The 26,998-nt window shown below is 46.1% G+C and overlaps 1 protein-coding gene across 1 annotated transcript in view; it reads right to left on the bottom strand.

Moving 5' to 3' along the window:
• Window positions 1-26,998, bottom strand: part of LOC138260412 (retinol dehydrogenase 12-like) — a 163,277-nt gene that overhangs the window by 3,114 nt on the left and 133,165 nt on the right. The window contains exons 5-6 of the mRNA XM_069208868.1: window positions 17,259-17,468; window positions 11,016-11,205 (exon numbers count right to left, since the gene is read on the bottom strand). Of these exons, the coding sequence (XP_069064969.1) occupies window positions 11,016-11,205; window positions 17,259-17,468 (400 nt within the window). The remainder of the gene's footprint in view (window positions 1-11,015; window positions 11,206-17,258; window positions 17,469-26,998) is intronic.

Below are 26,998 nucleotides of genomic sequence, written 5' to 3'. Positions count from 1 at the left end.
TATTGAAGGGGAGGGAGTAGCCCCTTCGGACTATTTGCAAAACCTACCTGTCTGACGTGATAGTGTGCCAGCAGGGCAGGTGATGGTGAATCCTGCCTTCAACTGGCCCCTGGTGGGGAAGGTTTGGAGGCTGCGGCTGAGGGGAGGGTGGGGGGCAGAGGACTGGCTAAACTGCTTCCTCCCTGATCGACGCAGATGTTGGATCACAAGTCTCCAGCCACGAGGAGGCTGGGCAGCATGTGCTGCATGGTGGCTGGTGGGGAACGGACATGGCTGAGTGCCCCTTCTGCAGCCACGAAAAGGACAAAAAGCAGAATGAGGGGGGCGAGGGGCAGCTGCAGGGTCTAGGGATCAGGCCGTAGCCCAGTACTCCTTAATGCACTTGAGCGCTGAATCAGCTTTGTCTTTGAAGAGATGGGTGCCATCAAAGGGCATGTCCATAAGAGTGGATTGGACAGCCCCTGAAAAGTAAGATGTCCTCTACCAGGCCTGGCATCTCAAGGCCACCATCAAAACAACCAATCTGCCTCGAGAGTCAGTCACATCCAGCACACATCAGATTTTGAACTTAGCTGCGTCTCTCCCTTCACCAACAGCTTTGGAGAGATTGGCCTGGGCCTCCTCTGGGACCTGTGGCAGCACTTGCGCAACCGTGTACCATAAAGTATGGATATAACGGCCCAAAAGCATGTGAAGTTCACAGACTGCAATGCCAGGCTGGAGGAAGAAAAAGGCTTCTTCCCAAGATGATCCTGCCTCTTCGATTCCCTATCCGCGGGCATGGAAGTGATTACGCAATGGGATTTTGAGGATTGGATAACCAAGCTCTCAGGGGTAGGATGTTGGGTCACGAACATTGGGTCATTAGGCGCAGGTCTATGGCGGTGGGCTGTTGTCCTGTTCAGAGGATCCCCAGTACTGGGTTTGGACCAGGTCCCCAGGGACATCAGTGAGGGCTTCATTGAAGGGCAAAAGGGGTTCGGATGTGGTAGCCCCAGGGTGAAGCATATAAGTCAGGAGGTTAGTCCTGTCATCCACAGAAGGCAGCTCGAGGCCCAAGACCTCAGATGCTCTCCGCACCACCATGGAATAAGACGCTCCCCTCTTATGTAGCCATGGTTGGGGGAGAAATCATGCCAGCGTCAGGGGAGGTGTCCAGACTGCTGGCTTCCCCATTTCCTGAGCCCAGTCCACAGGGTCTTTTAGCTGGTATTCTAAAGGGTCCAGCGGCTGCCCAATAATCTCACTGAACCCATACCCATAGGAATACGGGTCAGGATACTACCTAGGGAGCAAGGTCCCCAGCAAAGTCGGCATTGGCATCGAGTGATGCCGGTCCAGCTCCATGTCGGAGTCTGTAATAAGTATGAGATCGACACCGACCGTGGGCCCAGGCAGCGTCAGGATCATCGACGTCGGAACAGTCGTCAGGAACTGATGCCAGTCCGGAACCCAAGGTGGCCCCTGCCGACCCCAAGGGGGCCCAAAGGCACTCCGACGGGGCGGACTGCCCAAAGATGAGGCGCGGGCCTTGTAAAATTCCTTCAATGGGGCAGGGGCGGCTCCAGCTCCTGGAAACTCGGAGAGGTGCAGAGCCGACCCAGTAGCAGGCTCTGAGTACGGAGGCCTGGAGCACTGATGCTCCTTCTCCCGTGTCACGTCCGCCGATGTTGGGTTAAAGTCGAAGAACGCTGGTGCTTCTTCGACTTCTTATTCTTACCAGAGTCTCCTGAAGATTTTGAATGGGACTACAACGAGTGGTCAGGGCTCAGCAAGCGGTCTCAGGACCTTCCTCTCAACCGGGAGCGACACGGAGCTGAGCACCGGGCACCAAGTAGCTTTAGGGACTGCTCCCTCAAAGCCTTCGGGTTAATGGGCCGGCACTCGGAACACCACTTTTGGGTTGTGGTCACGCTCCAAACACAACGGCAGACACAAGAGGTGCGGATCCATCATTGACATCATCCGGTGACAAGAGTCGCAGGGCTTGAAGCCGGTTTTCCATGCCGACATCCTCGACACACCAAGAAAGTAAAAAAAACTTCGACAAAAGTCTGAAAGTCCAGTCAAAAAGAGACTGTAGGTGTAGATCTCTTCGGATCTGCATGTAGGGTGGCGCAGAAAGAAAAGAACCGACATCAGTGCGCCAGGGTGGCACGTATATCCGACTTGTGACATAATATCCGCGACCACCACGCGGACATACGTGAAGTCGACTGACGGCACGCAGGAGTACTGCTCGAAGAAGAAAAATCTCTGGATCCAGACTGACACCTGTGGGAAATTTTAAAGTAAGGAATCTGCAACTAGAAGTCTCTATCAGACATTGGGAAGCACTGAAAAACTAAATTTCTTCCTACGTTTAGCATCACTGGGAGTATTTTTGTCAATATTGTACTGAGTTAACAAAATCTAACAACAGTTCTCTCTGCAAATATTCAGTACCCCATCACACCTCCCTATTTTACTTTAAAAAAGCAAAAAAGAAACTAGCATTAAAACATCTATTTTTACACAAGAGGTGAGGTTATACTGTAGGCCCAGCAGTCAGACACTGCAAACTCAAGTAGGAACTTGATAAATCGGGACACAGAACATAATGTAACATAACCCTATACCACAGGTGGAAACACCGCCATCTGGTGGATAACTCTGAACAGTGCACAGGGACAGAAAATGGGGCTAGCGATGTGTCCCCAGCACCACTTTTTGTGTTCCCTGTATGCCTGAATCCTCAGCACCCATGCTGGCTAGCATCCCTGAAGCTAGTTTTTTAGGAGAGTGAATAATCCACGTTTCACTCACATTAGGGCCACAAATTGTGTCTACATGACGGACTTATTTGGTCAACTTACTTTCTAGCAGTCTGACGCAATCTATCTGTCTGTCTGTCAAAGAGGGCACTGGGAGCTGGAGGATTCGCTTTGGGCAGCACTTTTGCATTTGATAACACCGAGTAGAATGCCATCTCCAATTTAGGTCTTATATCAAACAGAATAATAAGCTCCAGACATATCACACATTCCTATTAACTGATTCTTTCATTACAGACAAATGCACTTCTTGAGCTGCAGTTCTAAAACGGCATTAGGAAAATACTGCACGTTTTGTAGTGACACGTGTGGACAGAGTTTTCTGTATGTTTGATCATGTAACATGCATCAAATGCCTTGATGCATAGCTCATGTCTGTGCACTGAATGTGCTTGATTTATTCAACATGAGGGTATTAGGCCCGGAGTTTAGGCCACAACTGACGTGTGTCTCTTGGCTTCATTAGGGTCGAGCCTGCGTTGCATGCGCTCGCGCATGCGTATCGCAGCGAGACGCTTTAGTGTTTAGAAAAGGGCTCAGAGCCCTGTCAACCTCACATCAGTGTTTTTTATTGGTTCTTGGGCTTGCCTAATACAATCTGCTTGCTTTCATTAGTCGAATGCATGCATACGTCATGCCTTTTCCGGTGGCTAGCCCTCCTCGAGCGCAGCGACCAAGTACAGAAAACATGCGAGGCTCGCTGTTTTCCATCGGGGTCGTGGACTTCTTTTTCTCTAATTTACGAGCACGATCTCGCTTGGCAGAAGTCGAGCGCTTTACATAGTTAATTTCACTTTTTCGGGTTATGTACAAAAATGCACTTTTTCCGGATAGGTGAAAAGTCGGGTTAGGAGTTTTTAATGCAATCAGCTCTAAAATGAGCAAACACGAGACCCGTTGCATTGCAAATGCTTGTTTTTGCAAGCTATCAATGTTTGTATGTGCTAAATTGTCACAATATTTTCTGCTACTCACTCTGTATTTCCCAGAGATGTATTTCTCGGTTCGCTGCAGTGGTTCCAGAATCTAGCTCTACTGGTGGGCTGACATTGAGCAAGTTCCCTGTGGTGGCAATTACAGAGCTTAACGAGCTGTACACGCACTGTGTTCAGCCCTTATTGCAAATGTGCAGCGGGCCCTCACCTGCTACATAGACTCCTTAACGCAAAAAAGTTATAAAACACCCTGTCAGTATGTGCATTGTGTGCAGTAGCACGTTGTCTGAGGGCTTGCCAAGCGGAGATCCTTTTTTAGGCTGTCTGGCACACAGGTACGCAGTGAGTTTTACATGCCCCTGCCAATTTCTTACACTAATAATGCTGCAAGGTAGTTTGCTTCAAGGCAATTTGGGAACATAGATTACCAGATTTCTGATGAACAACGTTTGAGGCGCATACATTCATTTCAGGGTTCGGAGCAGGGCTTCACTAGATCACCTGGACATGTACGAGACTCTGACAGGTTTGTCTAATTTTAAACATCCCTGCTTTACATGAGCATAAGTCAGTATAAGAGTCTGGAAACATCTGTCTTTTTTGCACTTCCCTGTTATGGTCCTAGATTCCTTTGGGGGCTTAGGAAAGCTAAATGGTATAACCCAGACAAGGACCACATCGTGGACCCCAAACCATAAAAATATACGAGGCAAAGAACCTTCATAAGACATATTCTTCTCAAAGCGATTCATCACTCTGGCATATGCCTTGTCAGCCTGAGCTGTGCCTGGAGAATGGAAAGATTTAATGGTCTCCTAGTGCTAATGTCTAAGTGGTATGCTTAGGCCTTTCCACAGGATCTCCCACAAAAGAGATGGCCATTACTAATGTTGGTTACTTGGCACATCCACCTTGCATATTTCTTTAATAAAATGTTGTGGAGCCCAAAAGGAACAAGGAATCTGGTAGTGACTGCATGGGCTTGGAGTTCCTTTGTTTGAGCACAAAATGGTGGCATTATGTAGATATTACACACTCCCCAATGCCGTTAGACAGTATAGTGTGCATTAACACACACCTATAAACCATACTTTAACACATCCACCACACAGGCCTGGAATAGCCATTCCTAGTCCTGCCTTCTGCTTTCTGGGATAGGGAACTACACCATACGACTGGGTTGGAATGCCACGTAGAACATGAGGGCATCATCAGCTACATACTCTTTTCTTGTCCAGGAAGCAGAGAAACTGGCTGTGCGCTTGTCAGAGCCCCCTTCAGAGGGCCACGGACCAACCGAGGTGGCTGAGGTCTTTTACTCCTGATATCCCAGTGTCCACCCTACTATGGATACTGCATAACTGGGTCAAGCACCCGACTCACAGTTGGGCAAGTAGCTTGAGCTGTCAAGGCTCCTTCAGGAGACGCTCAGATTCAGATCAGTGAACACAACTCATAACTCAACGGGAAACCACTGCAAACAATAAATCAATGTCCACTCAAATACTTGTTTTTATATAAAAAAAGAAGTATTTTAATTCTAACTCCACAAATGCAAAGGTAAACAACACTCAAAAGCAATACCACAATCCCCTTGAGTTTGGGGCTCTAGTAGTTGTCAGACCACCCCCTGTCCTTTAATTTCTAGTGCAATGGGTTTGGTTATTCCCAGTGTTTTAAACTGAAATATAGATGGGCAGGTACTCATTCCTTAGAGAACCTGATTGCTCCTAAGAAGTGCCACTACTCTTCAATTGAATATATTGCAGCAGTGCTGAAAAGTGCAGGTACTCTCCCTTGCAAATTAAAGAAGTGCAGCTACTCAGTCCCAGACAGTCCCTGCCCATTTAAAGCCTGATTATTCCCCATTCACTGATGACCGCATCCAGGGAATGTAAGCTAGTAGGCCGTACTCAAGAGTTCTTACCTCAGACTCTGCTAGTAAGTTCAGTCATAAGAGTCTAGGGGTTTGCAGAACCAATGGTGGTGTGTCCCTTGGGGGCCCCAAAGGCCCAGTTCTTCGGTTACCCGCTCCAGCGGTAATGTACCCCTCGGCAGTGCAGTGCAGCCCTGTAAAGTCGGGCTGCAAGCGGTTACACGCAGCAGCATCTGGCAGGCACCAGCTGTCTCCCTGGAGCCATGCCACCAGACGGCTGGGGTTTGCTTCTGCTCCAGTGGTTATGCGGTAAGTTACTTTAACCTCAGGAGGGATGGGGGTGCTCCCATGGGACACCGGGTGCTCCAACTGGACTCGGTGGTGTCCTATTGCTTCTCAGGCCTCCCTTGGTCCCAGTAGTTTCTTGGGCGACGACCTGGACCCCTCAGCGTCTCCAAAGGCCCCTCTGCTGATACACGGTCACCACTTCAGTTCTCACACGTCCAGTCACGCTGGCCTGATGTTGGCATCCATGGTGGCCACACCTGGAATACGGGGTTGCCAAGGCAATCCAGGACATTGGCTATGGCCCGATTGGTGTGGGGATGGGTTTCTCCCACTACACTCCTTGAGTCACTCTACAGCAGCCACTACTGGCATATGGGGTCGCCAATTCAATCCAGCACACAGGTGGTAGCCCAATCGGTGAGAGGAGTGGGTTTCTGCTGCCGCGCTCCGAAGGTCAGTTCACGGAAGTCCCTCCTGGCATACAGGGTCGCCGACTCAGTCTGGCACACAGCTACGGCCCGATCAGTGAGGGTGAGTGGGTTTCTCCCACTGTGCTCATAAGTTCCATTTGCGATGCCCCCTCCTGGCATATGAGGTTGCCGATTCAGTCCTGCACACAGGCTATGGCCTGATCCGTGTGGGGATGGATTGCTCACTCCTCGCACATGGAGTCTTCATGTCAGGGCTTCTTTTTGGACCTTGCTTCTTTCAACTCTCTCCTCTTCCTTCCGGGCACACTAACGTTGGTGTACAGGCAGGTGCTGTTACTACAGGGCAGGTGATCTTGGCTTTCCTTGGTGATGTCCCCTCACCCAGCAGGGAGACTAGCAGGTTTAGGCCCCTAGTCCTGGTCAAAGGCAGAAGTCTTGCAGAGCTTCCCTCCTCACAAGTCCAGTCTGGCTGCTGGGCAGATTACAAAGTTCTGGGGTCCCAGACTCCCCTACTTATAGTCTTTTTCCAGGAACAAGATTTTATTTAGTGTCTTTGGCGTTGTGTTGAGGTTCTGCTTCTTTGAAATAGACATCTCTTCCCTTTTTTCTTCCTCCTGAAGGATGTCTGTCACAGCAGGCAGGACTCTGAAGCTGACTGACCCACAACAAGATTCATGGGAGTGACCAAAGTTCACATCTGGATGTCAGCCACATTGATATTTGCATACAAATGTTAATCCTGGACCCTCAGCCCTACTCTTTAGGATTCCCTTATCATCTTTATGATTCCCTTATCTGTTCCTGAGATGTGTGTAGGCCCCTTCCTTGTGATCTGTCACTGAATCAAAGAGCTCTTTGAAATGCACTGAGAGAGCCTGGCTCTCCCATCCTCCAGTGCTTGTCCCACCTAGTTTACAGGAATGTAGCAATACACAAAACTGTCAGGGGGGATTCCTTTACTCATGTTTTCACCAGACAGGGCTTGGTTTCTCAAAAAGGAACCCACTGTACTTCATGTACTGTACCAATGCAGGCACTTCTGCACTCAGTGCACATCCACAGCACACTCACTGCCCAGTACTGTTATCCTCATCCATTATGCTACCACCAGCATACCCGCATGCAGCACATGTACTCAGTCTGCACACACTGTCTGTAGTGTACCAGAGTGTGTTACTTTCAAACCACACTGCCAGCACACACATTTACCATGTGCGCACTGTACCACACCTGACCCTTACATGTAGTGTACTTCTTGAGAGCACACATGCGCTCAGCACATATTTCCACCACGAATACACTTCCACAGCAACCTGATGTAGGCCATGGGTGAGCACACAGCAGCATAACTTTTAAAAAGATGAGTGAGCTGTAGGCTTCACTCCAATGACACAGGGTGAAAAGGATCTGTTCACAACTACTGGTCGCTATACAGTATGTTGCCACCACCGCGCTTGTGCTGCTTCACTCCTGGTGAAGGTAGTTGCATTTCACAACTATGAGGGTAGTGCTTTTGGTGCCCAGGACCCCAAGCCATGAGACAGGCCCATGTCATGGCGCTCATGCATGATCCGTGTCACCTATGACAAAAAGTCAGCATTAGGAATCTAGACAACACCACAGTTGGGCACTCAGGCCAGGGGTACGTCTCTCACCATGCAGAGGATTATACTGTCCCAACATTGATTTCTGTTTCCTTATTTCTTATGTAGTGTTAAATGCCACCAAAATGACAGCTCAATTAAACCTGCTGTGACATGCTTCCACATCTGAAAGACTGCTGGAATTGTTTGAGATGAGGGTGCAACATTACCAGTGAATTTGCTATTCTGGCAGTTTTACAGCAATCTCTGCTGCAGACACCCCACTGTGCTGTTGGATGCTTCAGTCTATTTCCTAATGAGGGCCTCATCTGCTGCTCTTCTTTCTCTGAACATATCTCACTCAATGCCCTAATCCATTTAATGCAAATATTGTAGCACAACAGCATCCTCCAAGAGACACCAGAGCATTCTTGAAAGAAGATAAGACTAGCCTCCACTCTCTTCCGCCTCCAATAATGGGTTGCATTCCTTGCTTGCCATCTCTCTAATCCAAGGATATCCAACTTAGAATATCCAAATAACATAATTATGCTTAAAAAGATTCCACATGTAATTTACGTAGTCAGTGGTTATCCTGAAAGTCTCTCATGGACCCGCCCATCATTGGTCTGTTTTGCACAACTGTCATCTAATTCATTCAATACCAGAGCTCATCCAAGAGCTGACATCTGTACCGTTGGATAGGGAGACCAAGTGCCAAGTTTGGCCTTCCTGATTTGACAAAGTTACTATGCAACACGGCAGGAGGAATGATGCTGTATTTTGACCTGCCACAGTTCCGTCACCTGTTTTTTCACCTGCATAGCATGCGCTGCACCTTTATTTGTTGTCCCCCTAACTCTACCCCAAGATCTGCTTCCAATATGACCATTCCTAGCTCATCACACAAACACAATTTTCTCCCTACCATGTGTCACACAGCCTACAATGTATCCCAAAACATTGGACAGACAGCCCCTGGTGTCTCCCACCCCTTGCCATCAACTCATTATTCATCGCCAGGTTCCAGCCATACGCCTGTGGTTCCTCATTTCTCCCACTACGGAGGTGTAGGTCTAAACAAAAGTAGGGGTCCTGGAACATTTCCAGGACTCATATTTGAAATGTCACTTTTCAGGGACTACCTGCACAACGCTGCAGGAATTGCTGGTTGGCCAGTAACTTTAAATTCAGAAGCTGGCTTGATGCCATTTCAACTGGTGCCACAGCCTCCAAATGGGTGTGCCCTATGGGAGAGCCACAGGTAATGGATTCCTTGGAAACACCACTTTATAAACGGGCAGTGGAATGCAAACATTGCTGCCACCTTAACAATTGCTCTCAATCAGGCCCTACGAGTCAGTTTCCTGCAGTGAACTAAGCACACTAGGCTTCGCCAATACTTTAGTTTGCCAAGTCAGGAGCTTTGCATGTCCCTTAAATAAGGATACGTATAGCTTCCGGTTGGGTTATCTGCGTGTAGAAAGTGTTGGGCACTGGAAACCCGGTACACATGAAGAGTTTAGCCACGCATATCCCCAAGGTGTGCTTCGCAGCAAAGAATTAAATACTTTTTTGCGGCACGGGCCACCAATACAATGGTAGTCTTTTTTCCTTAGTTGTACATTAAGCCATTAAACTTATGATTACATTATACTTTTGGTTGGTAGTCCTCTGAAGCTAGCATGTAGGTTAGAGAAGCACTGCTATGAAAGTGATGGAGAAGACCCACAAAGCTGTGAAAGGTCATAATTGAAATAGAATACACAAAGCCGGAAACACATGAATACAAGTTTGTGTCACAGACATATTGGGTCCAACCCGTGTGTACACTACATACACATCTACACTACCAGGATTAGATATAAATGTAAGTTACTTTTATATATTTATTAAAAAATGTGTAAAACAAAAACAAGGTTACAACATAAATAACAATTTACATTTAAAATTTAATTAGGTTGAATATACTAAATTAAAATTATTATTTTTTTAGTTTAAATTAAAAACAATATTCACACCTAATGAAAAACATTACATTTTTGATTATGTGTTAATAATGATTAAAAGTAGTATATAGAATTAATTACAATCAACTTAACTGTATTTTAATACAAATGAATGTTACATTTCATTATTATATTCAAATAAGATTATTAAAATATTTTAAAATTAAATAATAAATGTTTTATCTTTAGATTTTTTAAACGCTATATTCAATTTATATATTGTTTTCTCAGCACAGGGACACCATGTAAGTGCCGATGCTAGGCATGGGCAGTGTGGGCATCTGCCCAGGGCTCCACATTGTCCACCAACTTGGGGCCCGCAGTAGTGTGGAGACACCTAGACAACTGCAGGATAGCTGTCTCCTAGCAACTGGGCCGACGGGAAGGGGCCCCCTTCCCTGCGCTCGCTGCTATGTTATAGCCAGGCGAATTCCAGGGGAGGGGCCAACCACAATATCAAGGAAAAACATTCTGCAAATTGCAGCTGCAACACCCACCCCCTGAACAGGTGTGATTATTGCCCTGTTGTTTAGCTCCCTGCCGGTTTCAACCTGCTCCTGTGATAAGCAATCATCATACCTTCAGCCATATATGAGTTGTTAACTGCTAGCAGGTGCTGGCAGGTGGCTAAGGGGGCGGGCTGCAGCCCAGGAGGGGTCTGCATAAAGCAGCTTCAGGAGCAGGGGCATATATTGAGATGCAAACAACCCTGAATGTGTATGCAAATTAGAGGGGCCTCGCACATTTATTTTCCGCCCATGGCCCCACAAATCCTAGAACCGACCACTTGTACCTGGGTAGAAGAATGTTATAGAAAACAAAGAAATACATAAAGCATGCGAGAAGACATTTACTGCATGCATCCTACACACAATTCAAAGTACTTTCACAGATATGATTAAAAGAACGGGCATCTTATCAGTGTACACGAGTAATGCACACTCATCTAAGCTGCAGCATTCGTAAAGTACAGAAGCATAGGAGTAACTGGTGAATAACCAATTTGTTTTTGCTTTAAACACAAGCGGTAGAACTATTTGAACATATATGGCAACATGCCATCGTGTCGCTGGCACAGACCTAAAATATTTTCCACTGACAGACTCCAGTTCCTCAGCCACTGCGCAGTAGATGGTGGTCTGCGCTCCTTCCTTTGGGGTTTTGAGGAAGAAGGAAAAAACGTTCCAGACTTTGCTTAACCAGAACGAATGCCTCACGAGCTCAGAATGGACAGATCCAGGATGCAGGGCGTTTACTGTAACTTGTGTTCCTGGAAGAAAATGAGAAGAAGCTCTTATGAAGAAGGTTTGGAAAGGTTTTAACACTTAGAGCAATTTCCTGGTGTCAAGCCAGGACCCTACAGAGTATGGGCAAGAATCTGCAATGTGTGTGAAACTCTTAATGTTACACGTTTGTCAAATAACATATAGGTCCAATATAGGTATCAGTGTAGATGTACTGGAGCGATGTATGGAAATGATGTTTTTGCAGGCCGATATTGTCAATATCAATATAGTGCCCTACAATCCCCTCATATTAGCGCTAGCTAGCTACCTCGTCTAAAAACCTTCTACTATCTTTTTTCTGTCTTTCCCATTTTAATGGGAGGTCAATTTTTCATGAATTTTGGATATGTTTAACGTATGAAGTGTGTTTTTTTTCTCAACAGTTTGTGCCAGACATACAGTTTTATAGTTTGACCATTTACTATCATTGCTTTTCTTTTTAGAAACAATCTATTGTATATCGTACCTTACACATCATCAGCGCAGCTTCGAAGTGGGAAAGCGGCTCACAGTCTGATTTTATCATGCTCTAAGCATAACTATTTATAGCTTTCCTGTTTTCAGTTTCTCTTTGTTGTGAATTTAGGTGGCGTTTGTTTTCAGTGTGTCCAAAACACCACATCAGTGGTTTTCAGGGCCTACTTTTGTTTCCAGTAACAACTCACAGGGATGGTGTATTCCAATGCTTAGAAGGGATTTTGTTTTCATTTCCTTCAGAACCTCATTCATTGTTATTTTCAATTGTTCATTGCTCTTCATTACTTCATGCTACCTTTTCCTTAAATGTAGTTGTTTAAAATGTTTGTTATTTCTCTCATTCCCTTGGCTATCATGTCCTCCAGAACTCAAACACCCAGCACGAGAGTTCCATCTCGTGTCAAGAAAGTGCACGATTTTAGATATATTTGTGCCTCATTAAAATTTCATTCCAGCAGACTGAAGGTTGGTGGTGGGTTTAACGCTGCACCCTGCTGCTCTTTTCGTTAGTTAAAATACAATGTTTGACTGAAAGAGGATTTTCTACTTAGTCCCTGAGGTACACATTTAAGAGTGTTCTGTGACCGATATTGAAAGTCAGAGTTAAGTTCTCCTGTTCTTTCTCTCAAGATATTAAGAGGGGAATGACCTAACACATGTATTTATACTGTCCGATCTGGGCCTTTTCCTGCTCTCCCTGGTCGAGGAGAGGATGCTGTAAAAAGAATTAATATGCATACTGTTGGCTGTATGAACAAATGTGCTGCTGTATGGAATACCACCTGAAGTAATAAAGAAAAGTCATCATATACACGAGACCTTTGGCCTTTGACTTTGTAGGTCACACTGTGGATGACGTTAACTAGTAGGATCAGGAGGTGACCTGTTACAAGTGCCAAGACTATAAAACAAGAGCTGTATTACTGTTTAAAGCTTATATGTGTATTTGTTGTGTCTAACAGACCTTGTGTTTATTTATTTGGAATTCACTGTGAGAATTCCTAAGCACTGATTTCTGGCAGGCATTTGGGCCTGTGTTTAATTAAAAACAATACAAGGACTACTGTGGTTCTGTTTAGCTTATGCTGTGCAAAGTAGTTTAGCTTTGTGTTCTGTGGAGGTGTCCCACATTCCCTGTCCAGCCCTTTGCAGGAATAACAAGCACAGCTAAATATCTTGCCAATAAATGCAGCACAGCACAATGCAGAGACTATGAAGCTCAGTGTAGAAGAACTGAGTTACGCTCCCAAAACTGCAGACACGGGGAGTTGGAAGTAGTTTGTATCTGGAGACCTAAGCACCTTGCGACGGCTACAATGACATATTGGCTGGCTTACCATCCACCCCGAGCATTGCCTAGTGGTAGAAAAGTGGCTAAAGATACGGCTTGCCTCTAAACAGCTTTGACAAAACAGGGCGCCATAGCAGTCTAAGTGCAGAAAATTCTGTGTCTTCCGGTTTCCACTGAAAACTTAATATTTGGTTGGGAGGGTTTTATCATTTATTATTGATTTTAACTGAAAACCATGATCTCTAGTTATCTACATACTACCATGAACAAATGGTTTAGCCCGATTACTATCATAAGTAACATCTTGCTTATAATCTAGTGTAAAGTTTACGATCACCAGATGAGCTTTCTTTGGTTCGCAGATCACCTTCTACCCACTACAGTAGTTAGTTATGTGTAGCTTATCTATGTTCTCTCAATGGCCTGCCAATCATGCGTGTTTGATTGACCGGCTCGCTGAGTTAGGGATAAGCGGCCTTGCCCGGAGCCTGGTAAAATCCTTTATCTCCGACAGAGTGCAGCGCGTTGCAGTTGGAGATTTATTTTCTGATCAGTTCTGCCATGTGGGGTGCCTCAGGGCTCCTTGCAGAGCCCAACTTTGTTCAATCTTCATGTTACCCCACTGGCCAGGCTGATCAAATCATTTGGGTTCTTGGTGGTGTCGATGTTATCCAGCAATCCTGAAGATACTGCCTCAGGATTCAAAGCTTGTATGTCTCAAATAGGCAATTGGATTAAGTGTAATTGTTTGAGGCTTAATTCCGGAAAAATGGAGGTCCTTCTCCTGGGCTCAGACACTTCATTTTGGTCACCAAGCTGGTGGCCTCAGGAAATGGGGACACTTCCTTTACCAGTCCAGAAAGTGAGGAACCTAGGGACTGTCTTTGACAATAAACTCAATTTTGAAGATCGGGTTATTACCCTTGTGTCGTCAGTTTTATTCACTTTAAAAATAATCAGGAAATCTGCCCCTTCATAACTAAAGACCTCCAAAAATTGGTGGTTACCTGTTTGCCCTATTCAAACTGGATAATGGGAATGCTCTATTTATGGGCATCCATAAAAATACTTCTTCATAAACTTCAGATGCTACAGAATGCAGCAGCCCGACTTTTGTCGGGAACTTCTATACATCAGTTTGTGTCTCATGGCCTGGGTAAGCTACACTGGCTTTCAGTGGTAAAGAGGATAGTGTTTAAGGCTCTCTGTATAGCCTTTAAGGCCATGCACAAAATAGGCCTGGGCTATCGCCAGGACAGATTCATTTGGTTTGTTCCAACCAGAAAAATTAGATCCTTGGAAGCCAAATGAGCATTGTGAGGGGGCAGAAGCTTTCTTTGGAGGGCAGCAAAGCTATGGAACTCCCCTCCCCCCCATTGTCCTAAAGAACTGCTCAGACCTTCTGTCCTTTAGGAAATCTCTTAAGACCTGGTTCTTTAATCATTAAGAAGCATTGCTCCAAGGTTTCCATCTACATCAGCAGCAATGCTAAGAAGCCCCTGGGCATTCGAGCGCTATACACTATATAACATTTAAATCAAATCAATGTCACCTTTTAGTGAGAATACTTAGAAAAGCACTGACTTGTTAATTCTGTTTTTCCTTTCCCTCCTAATCTTTGCCCCATATCGACAACCAACAAATCTCTTTATCACAGGTCTTATTTTCACAACGATGGCTAAACACATTTTCCATCCTTGTTTCAGATTGACAACTCCATCTTCCCTTTGTGGCTTGTGACTTAATTTAGATCTTAAGTGTCCTACTACATCCTAATTTCAGCCTGTCAACTAATTTCTCAGTAGCATCTTCTTCTCATTAGCGGCGCCGAGAAAAATATTCCTTTTTAATCTTCTCTTTTTAAAATACATTTTGGTTGGTGCTTTAGTAAACTGTAGAGTTGACTATGCCACCTCCTGGTATATATAAACATTAGCTGCTATGTAACACTGCAACAAAACCTACAAAAGGAACAACATGCAGGGGGGCACATTGGACAGGGATTCAAGATGAATGACAAAGTGTCAGCAAGGAGAAGCAAACTACTCTACTTGCGGCTGTAAGGTACAGTTCTAAGTGCGCTGCTTTGTTGCTTTTTAGACTTCACCCCTTCTAACTAAGGAAAAATGTCTTATTTTCCCGGGGAAACAGAACAATAGGGGTTTACAGGTCAGGCCTCCTCCACCCATTCATCTCTCTACCATGGGAGGAAGAAAACTTCACCATAGAAGTAAACGTCTGTGACAAACTTTCCAATGGCTTTACAACTTGAACCATCTACTGGTAGTTGTAAAGAATCCATCAAGACTACACTTTTCTTATATTTAGCACATTTTTTAAATAGGGTGTCCATCTTTCTTTCTGGTCTTTGTCGACTGGTTCTATTCTAGTAGTGGAAGATATAAACCTCTGGCTGAAATAGAATTTTGTCCTAGAGGTTCTGAGGTTGTTCACTGCCTGTTCAAGAGTGATGTATTTTTTTCCTCATTTCGCTCTGCGTTGTGTTTAACAGGATACTTCTTGTCTTTTTGTCTAGAAGTATGCCTTGTGTTCCTAAAAATAAACTAAGACTGACAGGATTTAATGGCCGGCTGCATCCTGTTCCACTCTCTGGTGGAAAGTACAAAGAGTGATTACCTGCTATTGGGGTCTTTGCCTCAGGATGGGGTCCCTATTACACTGCTGGAGGGTTGTCTGGAAGGAACAGGTCTTATCCACATGAAGGGAGGCATCTGCCACTGCACATTCATTGAGTCAGGAGTCTAGCCACAGGTCTGACAACTCCACCTGGCCTGTGTGGCCAAGGTCTGCTGGGTGAAAGATCATGTCGCTTGCCAACAGCTGCTATTCTGATTACATGGACTATTTTGCACCCAAAATGATTGCTTATTGTCAATTCAAATGTTAAATACATTTTTTCATGACCTGGTCAAACGTAATGAGCCACTGCTCTGGAATTAGGCCACAAGTATCTAAACTTCAGTTCACCACGTCAGCCCACAGTCTGTTTTCACTGCTGCAGCTAGTTGTTGCAGCACTCAGCCTGTCCCAACCCCGCATCACTATTCAAATGTATTCTTCGGCCTCCTGAGTCATTCCTCATCAGTGCAGAGGAATGACTGAGTATCCTTTTATTCCTGGTGGCTGTATTTCCTGCTGCATGATCCAGTGGGGCAGAGACTACCCTACTCTCTAGCTCAGAGCTTCAGTGCTGCAGCTTAACATTTTCAGTAACATCACGATTGCAATGTTTTCAGGACCCTTCACCGTGTCTGTGATTATTGGAGGAAATATGATAATGGTTGCAAGACATGGTGAATGTGTAAATGTTTTCTCACCATCTTTTGGCCCTGGGTAAGTAGATTAATCAGTGTTTGGTTTTTTTAACAGTTTACTGCTAGGAGTATTCCCCTTCTGTCCATCAAGGACTCATTGTCTGTGGTTATTTATAATGCAGATAATAGGGCCAAGTGATGCCTTCTCTTTTGCAGATGCTCTGGCCAGAGCTTTGCCCATCTACCCCATCTCCTCTCTCTCTGAGGAGTGTATAGGTGCTGGGAGGTACACACACATATACACATTAAGTATTATCAAAAGGTGTGGATCTTTTTTCCCAACCATCCTCATAAAGGCACCTTTATTTTTATGAGCCCATCTGACAGCCATGCTGGCATGAACTGTCAACTTGATACCCCCATTCACATAATCAAGACTGAAACCATACCATAATTGTTATGCCAATGAAGCTTCTCAGCCTGGAGCTTTAGGTGACAGCCTACTAAGCTCACAAATATGGGAAATCAAGAAGTCATGAACTTCTCTGCTGGTCCCCTAGCAGGAACAACTCTACCCTAATATCGTGGAAGGCCTAGGGGATACAAATGCTTAAACAAAGCTGAAAGAAGAACCTTAAGTAAATATGATAGCTATAATCAACCAAAAGCTAAATGAAGTACCAGTAGACAGAAATTGAATTGATAAAGGACTACTGATTACCCTGAAATTGGGTAAAACCTATGTCTGCAAGGGATGGGTTGCTAGTGAGCCGAAGAGACTAGACTTTACTGGAAAAAAGTGTTGCCACTGGGCAAACAATACTTCAAAGCAGGTTAAACAATATGTCTTGCTAAAGAACATTAATTACCACCCAGGTAAAATAAAATCCTACCTCTAGATCAATGAGGTGATCTTATATTTTCACTGTAGTAATGCAAGACAATATCGCACAATCACGAACAAAAGGCAAAAGGCTGTGTCCTGCCAACATACCTTGCAGACGCTTTGCAAGTTCGCGAGTGAAAAGTACATTGGCCAGCTTGCTCCTGCAGTATGCCAGACCACTGTCATAGCTTTTTTCACAGTGTATATCCTCAAACCTGATCTTTCCAAGGTGGTGGGCCAAAGAGGACACGTTCACAATCCTTGCAGGGGCTGACTTCTTCAGCGTATCCAGAAGGAGATAGGTTAACAGGAAGTGGCCTGTAAAAAGATATGAGGGAATTTGAGAAACAAAACTGGGACCAACTACATGGAGCGGCAAAAGCAATCCTTCAGACTGTTTTCGAGATGCTTACTCATTCTGTGTAGTGAATGTTAGTAGTATCAGCATTACAAAGGGCCCTATTTAATTATTGGCAGCACAAATACTCTGTTGCAACGCCAATGGGGTATCCTTACCGCCAACAATGTGGTCACCCGCCAAATTTAATTGTGAGTGGGCCTTAGAGTTAACCCCTCGGACGGCCCTACGGAACAAGGGAAGTCCAAGGGGGACCTTTAATTTTGCCCACCTGATTTAGATTGGCAGAATGACCGGTCCGTTTCACTGCCCGTCACCACCGGAAAACTCTGGCGGAAAGGGAAGTGAAAACTGTTAAATGCTCCCCTCACCATGGGAGAGAACTCCCATAGCGAGGAGAGCATTGCATTTTTTTATTTTCAAAAAGAACATCCCTTTTAAGGATTTTCTTTTTGAAAATAAAAAAGGAACCTGTATGGTACAGCGCTCCATCCCAATGATGAAGCCCTGCACCAAACAGAAAAACGCACTAACAGGAACTGTTGTGACGGAGGTTCCTGCCAATGCATTATAAATGACTGCCAGCTTGGTGGTCACTTATAAATTTGGTGGAGAGTCCCTCCACGTGGGCAACAGAGTAATTTACTCCACCCATAATTAAATCGGCCTCAAAGCCTGACACATGGAAAGCCAGCCAGTGGTTTGTCAGTCAACTTTATAAACTTTAAACCTAGTTATATAAAATGATCCCTGACATTTTATGCTTCCAATGCTGCTTGATATGTGTATTTTACCAATTCTCGCACAGTTCATTGAAATCACTAAGCTGAGTACTTTAATGAGGATATTCTGGCATAGAGGCCAACATGGATGCACCATTTTGCTATGCTGAAGTAGGTGGGTGGCCTTGACTACTGCCTTTGCTGCTATGTACTGTGCACATGCTTGACTGCATATACCTCATTTGGCGAGACGCCACCCCGTTCGTTTTGTGCACTTAAGTTCTCACCTCTATCAACTACATTTGTCGGGAGGCCAGTTGACAAAGCAGTGGTCCACAGTGAATCTGCCCTTGGTCCTCTTCAATGAAGTTTATCTGTTGATTTTCCTACTGTGTCCTTTAATGGGAGTCGTTCACACATTTCCATAGAGAGCAGAAGACTTTCTTGTGGACAGTAACTGTAAATGCCACCAGAACACATGCCCTGAGGCCTGGTCTCCAAGGTCTAGTGCATCACAGAATCATTACACCAGCACCTAATAGTCAAAAAGTGGGAGTGAGCCTGCAAAAAGCCATTTCCCCACACATACATTTTTAACATTTATACAGCTGAAGATTTTTATTGCTGGGGGTATGATCTTGACTTGCCAAAAGATTGTGCTGGGCATGATAATTGTCAGTATTCTCTCCAGTCTTCCCTCAAGCAGGAACTTATCTGTCCTAAGGTTTAACCCCCAGATTTGTTCCTCTAGGTTTCCTCATCATTGTAGAACCAGACATGTACCAGTTATCTATGGGTTCCGGGCACACACAGGCAATATACACAGTATATTGTATTTTAGAATCCAGCTGCAAGGGAAATGCTGGCATAGGTAATGTGTTTGGTGTAAAGAAAATCATCCCAGGATTGTGTGGAAACATATCACAACCATATTTTTTTAATTAATTTTTGTAATATATTTTTTTATTAAGGAGTATAGGGCGGTACAGAGTGTACATAAGCATATCTTCAGAGCTCCATATTACAACAAATAATCTCACAATAAGTATATGGGTGTGTGCAATCCAATGGATATCCTTAGTAGTAAATGATAGGGTTATGGGTAAGTGGTTGGGAGTGGATAGGGAGAGAGGGTGGGAGATAGGAGAAAGAGTTAATCATGGGGAAGGGCAGTAGGGGAGAGGGAGGTAGGGTGAAAAAAGGGGAAAAGAGAGATTAGAAGGGGTGAGGGGAGGGGAGGGAAGCCTTAGGGTCAGTATTTTAAGACTACTAAGTAAGTGTTAAGGTTATTCCCTGTCCAGTGTGGGTTATCGTGTAGGATTGTGCAATATGGTATGTGTGTCTAGATAGTTTTAATATGGAGTACAGGTTCCTATGCGTGGGGAAGGATAATGCTGGGGGAGAGTGATCAGAGGGATATCTGTGTGAACATGGGTTTAGATGTTTAAGGGGTCGAGTCCTTTCTGTTTACATTGGATGATTGGGCACTGATCGGGTCGGAGGAGAAGAAGTGAGTCGTCTAGTACGTGTTTAAACGTATCGGGATGGGGGGCGCTTTCCAAGGCGGGCAGTCTGGGGAATAGAGGAAAGGGAGAGAAAGGCAGAGAGGGGGGGAGGAGGGAGAAGGAGGGAGTCCTGGAATATCGACTACTGTCCACCGACCATCCACCCGCTGCCTTATGATCCTATCAGGAAGGGGCTCCAGTTTCCATGAATAGAGCCACTTGATCCTGTAGGTTGTAGATTACGCGCTCATGAGTGGCGGTTTAAAACATGGCTGTCATCCATTCTGCTGATGTTGGGGCAATGCTAGACCTCCAATGTCGGAGTATGCAGATTTTGGCTGTGGCAATTGCCGTATGGTGCAGCCGTTTATGGGGTCGTGATAGGGAGGAGGTACGGGCACATATTGTGTAAAAGAATGAGTGACGGCGGTGTCGGGCTTGGTATCAGTATGGAGTCCGCCAGTGTGTGGCGCACGGCTTCCCATAAGGGTTGTATTGTCGGGCAGTGACATAGAATATGAAGTAGGTCACAGTGGAGGTCTGCGCATCGCCAGCACTTCGCGTTTGGCATCAGGCCTGCCTTGAAGCGTTTTATGGGGTTCCAATACCATTCTTGGAGAATTTTGAATAGACAGAATTTCAGGCGGGCCTCGCAGACCCCCCTAAAAAAGGCCTCAATTATGTCCGGCCATTCTTCCTCAGTGTAGGCTATCTCTAGTCGTTCTTGCCACTTTAGGCGCAGTCGCTCTAGGAGGGGCTGCGAGTAAAGATGATTCGTTATCTCTGCATATAGGCCGGCCATAACACCTCTGTGTCGACCCCATATCTGCAGGTAAGTGACAACGGGTGAGGCCTTGATTGTCCACGGGGGGTTCCTAGGGCCTTGCGCATGCAGTGCTCAAGCTGTATATATCGCCATCCTTGATTATTATGGATGCCGAACTCTTCCCGTAGGGAGTCAAAGGTTCAGAGGCGATCGCCGTCCACTATTTGGGATATATTGTGGATACCAGCTTTGCTCCATTGGGGCCACTTAAGGATGTTTCCTCATATTTTTATGCATTTATTACCTGCTTTAGGGGCCTGGGCATGTAAGAAGGGGTGTATGCCCAATAGGCGGTGAACTCTGCGCCATGCTGTGTTTGTGGCCATGAGGATAGGGTTGGACGAATGGGGATAGTCAGTGTATATCCCTCCTAGCTCTGCGTGCTGCCTCCGTAGGAGTTTCTCCGTGATTACCCATTGTGGGGGGGGGGGGTCCGGGTTTCCTGGTAGTGTGTACGCTAATTGCGATAGTTGTAGGGCTAGAGAATATTGTTCTACTGAGGGTAGACCTAAGCCTCCATAGGGTCGTCGTGCCAATATTGTTGCAGGTTTCAGTCTTGGGTGTGTAGTGCCCCAGACAAAGGACCTTATTGAGGCATCGATCATTCGGAGGAGGGAGAGAGGTACCTGCAAAGGGAGCATACCTAGTACGTATGTAAAGCGCGGAAGGGTAACCATCCTGAGCACCTGTGTCCTGCCCCACATGGATAAGCCCAGTAGTGACACACTTGGGGAAGTCCTGTTTCATCTGGGATATAAGAGGGTCGAGATTGTCCCTGATCATGTGTTCCAGGCCTCGGTTGATATATGTTCCTAGATATTTAAGACGAGTCGGGGTCCATTTGAATGGGAGGCCATGAATCGCGGCCCTCGTTGTTACGCGAGATAGAGGCAGCGATTCGCTCTTGTCCCAGTTTACCCGGTATCCGGATAGGGGCACGAAGCCCTCTAAGATAGAGAACAGTGATGGCAAGGATCTTTCTAGGTCAGACAAGGTTAGTAGGATTTTGTCGGCATAAAGATAGAGGGATACATTTTATCTGTTGGGAATTCCATATAGTTGTAGCCAGAGGTTCCATTGCTAGCAGAAATAAGAGCGGTGAAAGGGGGCAGCCCCGTCGGGGGCCTCTTCCAATGGGGAATGGGTCTGACAGGAAGCCCCCACAGTTAACTTGTGCCGTGGGGTGGTCATACAGTAATCGAACTTTGGAGATAAATTGGTCTCGGAGGCCGAAATGTTTTATGGTGGTAAATAGGTAGGGCCATTCAATGTAGTCGAATGCTTTCTCCTCATCGAGGGATAGGGCCAGGGCTTCCTCTGGTAGGTGTAGTGATTCTAGTAGGTTATGACAAAGGGTGCGCATATAATTTCTGGAGGTGCGACCCGTTACAAATCCCACCTGGGTGTTGTGAATCAAGGACGGTATCACTTTACATAGGCGTGCTGCTAGGACGCTGGCCAGGAGTTTGACATCTCCATTCAAGAGGGAAATGGGGAGATAACTGCCACAAAGTAGGGGGTCTCTCCCTGGCTTAGACAGAACAACAATTGTGGCCCTGTTGGACAGGGCGCCCAAAGAGCCCTCCTGACATGCCTCCGTAAGTGCCTCATGCACTGCCATGATTGCCTCTTCTCCTGCCCATCTATAGAATTCCGCAGGGAATCCGTCCTCACCCGGGAATTTATGGTAGGGGAGGTTTGCAATAACTTGCGTTATTTCTTCCCTGCTTATAACGCCCTCTAGGAGAGCTTGGCCTTCCTCCGATAGACAGGGTATTTTGGCCGCAGTAAGAAATGCCTCAGTCCGTACGTGGTCAATCGTTATTTCAGGAGTGTAAAGATGCTGGTAGTATGTAGCAAATTTGTTCACAATGTCTTGCGGGCGGGTCAATACCGCTCCTGAGGAGGATGTTATGGCCGGGATAGCGGAGGCAGCTTCCCTCTTCCGGGGCTGTACCGCTGGGAGGCGTCCAGCCTTCTCCCCTTGCTCGTAGTGACGACCGCGTAGTCTTTGTAACGCGTATTCCACCAGCGTTGTATAAAGCTCATTGTGTGCCATTCGGGCCTGTTCGAGCGAGCGGCGTAACGCGGGGGACATCTGGGCGGTATATTGTTTGGGGAGGCTCTGAATCGTGTTTTCTAAGGTACATTGGCGAGCCTCCCTGTCTCTATTAGCTAGTGCCGCATCCCGCATCATATTCCCTCTCAAAGTAGCATTTGCTGCTGCCCAGAGAACCCGTTTGGAAGCCACAGTACCCATGTTTTCGGCCATATATGTGGATATATGGGCCTTAAGTTGTTCTTTCCCTTGGGGAAGAGCGGTATCTATGTATAGCAAAGCGCCATGGTTTGCGAACGGGAGAGGCTAGACCTGCTTGGATCAAGAGCAGGATCGGGGAATGGTCTGAGAGTCCGCTATCTAGGATACTAGTGTTTTGTATTTGAGGGATTATGGTATGTGATACAAAGAAATAGTCCAGACATGATTGAGTGCCGTGAACAGATGATAGGAAAGTGTATTCCTTGTCCTTTGGATGTGTTAGTCTCCAGCAGTCGACTAAACCTGCATCCGTGGTTAGGTCCGTCAGTAATGCCCTGTCGTGGTTATTACCCACATCAATGGGGCCTGTCCTGTCCAGTATGGCATCTCGAGCAAGGTTCCAGTCTCCCCCTATAAAGTAGCGGGTGGTTCCGATTTCGGTCAGTAGGCGATTTAGTTGTAGGAAAAAGGAGCGCTTTGTGCCGGTTGATGCATAGACAGAGCCCACGCATATGAAGATATTTCCTATTTTTAATTTAGCGAATATATATCTCTCTTCCGTATCGTTCCATGTTTTAATGATCGTAATCGGGAGGGATTTGCGTATTAGTATCGCTACACCGCATTTGCGAAACGTGCCTCCCCCGGTTTCCTGGTCCATTGGGCAGCAACTAAAGGCGACCCTTCCTACCCACTCACGTCTGAGTTTATTGGACTCCAGGTTATCAAGGTGTGTCTCTTGGATCAGGGCTATGTCCGCTCTTTTAGATTGGAGATAGGACAAAATCTTTTTCCGTTTAATGTAGCTTGTCATACCGTGTACATTCCAGGAGAGGATTCGTAGTGGTTGCGTCACGTGGGAGACGTTCCCTGACATGCTAAGTGGTAGGGCGAGATCTCAGCGATCCAGAGGGTGGTAGCAGTGAGAGGGGGGAGAGGTGCTTCGGCCATTGGGGTGAGGGCTATGCTTGTTGTAATGTGGTAGTTTGGAGGGGGGGAGAGGGAGGGCAGCTGGTGGGGGTCGGATACTCCCGCAGAAGGAAGGGAAGAGCGGAGACAAAGAAGGTTAGGTAAGAAAGAAAGGATAAAAAAGAGGGGGGGAGAGAAGTTGGAAAAAGGGGGGGGGGGCAGAAAAATAGTATGGAGGCGAGGGGAAGGGGTGTTAAAGTTGATATATAGGATGGAATAAGATGGAATAACAGAAAGTACCGAGAAGAAGGGAGGGGGAAGGAAAGACTAGGGGTCCAGTGCCCCCTAAGGATAGATCTGTAGATGGCGAGTCCGATTCCTATCAGAGCTCCCAGTGCCGTCTATTCGATCCCTACCGGGGAGGCGAGAGAGGGACAGAGGGCAGCCGATTGTGGTTTATGACAAAAGATTACGCGGGTTCCGGGGGGGCAGGGGGGTAGCCACGGATGCATTGTGAGGGGAGCTTGAGGAGGGGCAGTGGCCATGTTAGTAATGATGATCGGGTTTACTATCCTGAATGGAAGGGAAGGAAAGAAATGGGGGAGGGAGGGCAATGTCTAAGCAGTGAGGAGAACTTGGTATATAAAATATGTTTATTTTACTGAAGGCTTAACATCGTATTTAATATGATGGTGGTAGGGGGGAGGCTCGCGCTTGTATGTGGGTGGAGGTCTGTCTGTTGGCGGGTGGTATCTAATATTGTGTCTTGCGTGGTTGGCATGCTCACGAGTATGGGGTGGTAGACGACCTCCATGCTTGGTTAGTGCTGTCATGTTGGGTTCTGCGTTATAAGGGTGCTTTGGTAAGGGGGGTAGGGGTTAGGGTTAGAGGGGAGGTGGGAGATTTTGTAGAGGTGGAGGAGAAGGGCCAGGGAGATGAAGATCAAAAGAGAGGGGGGAAGGGGGAGATTGGGAGGGGGGGGGGTATAGGACGGTGCGGTGTTGGGCCGGGCCAAGGTTTTGGAATATATTTGCACATAACAATTAAGACACTTCCATACTTATATAATATCACTGCAACATATAACATAATATCACTGTAACCTGTTAATTCTTATAACATAATATAACATAGTTCCCTGCCATACTATCATATTGTCGTCTATTAGGTTGTGTGTCATAAAACATATCTCAGAGTCGATAGTAAGGGTTAATGAGTCCTGGTCTATGTGCAAACAGCGTGAGCTTCTCACTACAACGTATGCGCCTTGTATTGTATTATTGCGTCATAATACTGTAAAGTACATTAAGGGGTTGTCAGTTTGTTAGCTAATCATGTGGTACGATCATGAGTGGACAAGGCCCTGTTTCGCGTGGGAGCTACGTGCGTCAGCGGGTGCTAGTCTAAGTACGAATATGCGTGCTCGGTATGAGCTATTGATAATTTATATTATGATACTGCGGTTTGCTGCAGTGCATTATAAAAGACACAGGTGTGTTAGTCGCCTGTTGGAGTGTCGACAGTTATAAGGGGAGTGTAGATTGTATGTCCGGGTAATTGGTCTACTGTCTATCTGCGTGATCAGGTGCAGTCATGTATGTATGACAGGACTGCGTTGCACCAGGATGAAGCTTTAAGATGTACGTGTATGTGTTATCTTATATGCTATGCTTCCGGTGTTGTATTGTATCTCTGTGAAGTATAATAGAATGTCTCTGTGACATGATATCCCCTGTGGCAGGCTTTTGTGCCGTGCTGTCACCCTGTCGAGTATTAGGGTTTGTGTCACTGTGCATAGTTGAGTTTATTTTTGTTTTGGCCTCTGGGTGAGTGTTGGGGTTTAATAGGGTCTGGCGGGAGGGTTTAACAATATGGATTAAGTGTTAGGTCGGGTGTAGCTGTGTTGCATTATTGCTGCGGAATGCAGCTTATTTATTAGATATTTGGTTACGCCCTTATAGAGCAGAGCCCTGACATGTGTAGCCTATTGGGGTCGGTGCACTAATATGTGTACCTTGTATCATGCAATAAATAGCCTACGCCGTATTGTTAAAGTATAGAACCTCATATTACATTGTAGAGAGAATAAGCATATGAATCGTCTATTGTTGAATATGGTATTAATAGCTATAAGGTAAACACAAATGCAAGATCCGAATGTGTACTCATCTGTCCATGGGGTTGTCGACGGTCGTACTTCAGTGTTTTCATAATTGTCTCATATATGCACTGTAGCAGGTCGCCATCTCAGGGGGATACACTTGTTGGTTTTAAAGGTGAGCGAGATTTATCTCTTTCCGATAACTGGGTGTGAACTGCCACGGCGTGTAGGACCTGGCCCCTATCATTGTGTGATCTGGCTAGTCTCTCTAGGTCCCTGCCCCTTTGACAGGTGTCCGTGTCATATTGGGTCGTACTTTCGTTCTCCAGGCCTGGGGGTAAAGTTCCACTGCCCCGTCATCCCCTGAGACATCTAGTGGGAGGTTTGTGCTGATAGAGTCCATGGGCTGATGTTGGAAAGAGTCAAGGAAAAGTCTAAATTCTTCGGGGTTCTAAAAGTCCTTGGCTACTCAGTTTTTGGTGACCCACATTTTTGCGGGATCAAAAAGGCCGTATTTCATCTCTAGTTGGCGAAGTCAGGGTCTTCGAGCTAGAAAGGCCTTTCTGCGTTCGTTGGTGTCTTTAGAATAGTCGGCTGTTATTCGGATGTCATGTTGGCCTATCTGGAAAGGTCCGTGGTTGCGCGCTGCTTGTAGTATTTGTCGGGCCTGGTTGTGCCGTAAAAGGCAAGCAATGATCGGACGAGGCCTTAGGGATGTGTCAGAGCGTTTCGGGCCAACTCTATGTGTTCATTGGAATTCCAGTGGTGGATCAAAGTCCAATGAGGTCAATTTGGAAAGGGTGGAGCCCAGAAAGGCCTGTATGTCTGTGCCTTCTTCATTTTCCGGGATCCCAAGTAGGCGGATGTTGTCTCTTCGACTTCTGTCCTCCAAGTCTGTGAGTTTACTCCTGAGGTAGAGGAGGTCCTGGTCTCTGTCCTCGGACGTGGCTATCTGCTTTTCCAGTGATCCCATATGATGTTCCAAACCTGTCACCCTAGATTGGAAGCCTGCAACGTCTGATCACATGGATTTGGTTTCTAGGGTCAGGGAGGATATGGAAGCGTCCATTCCCTCTATTCGACGGCTGACGGCGGTGATCTCCTGCAGTATCCGTTCCATGGTTGTGGACTATTTCTTGTCGGACATCACGATGGGCTGGGTTGAGG

This window comes from Pleurodeles waltl, chromosome 9 (genome assembly GCF_031143425.1).
Source record: "Pleurodeles waltl isolate 20211129_DDA chromosome 9, aPleWal1.hap1.20221129, whole genome shotgun sequence".
NCBI lineage: Eukaryota > Metazoa > Chordata > Amphibia > Caudata > Salamandridae > Pleurodeles > Pleurodeles waltl.
The sequence above is the reverse complement of the archived record's forward strand: the minus strand, read 5'-3'. Positions and strand labels throughout refer to the sequence as shown.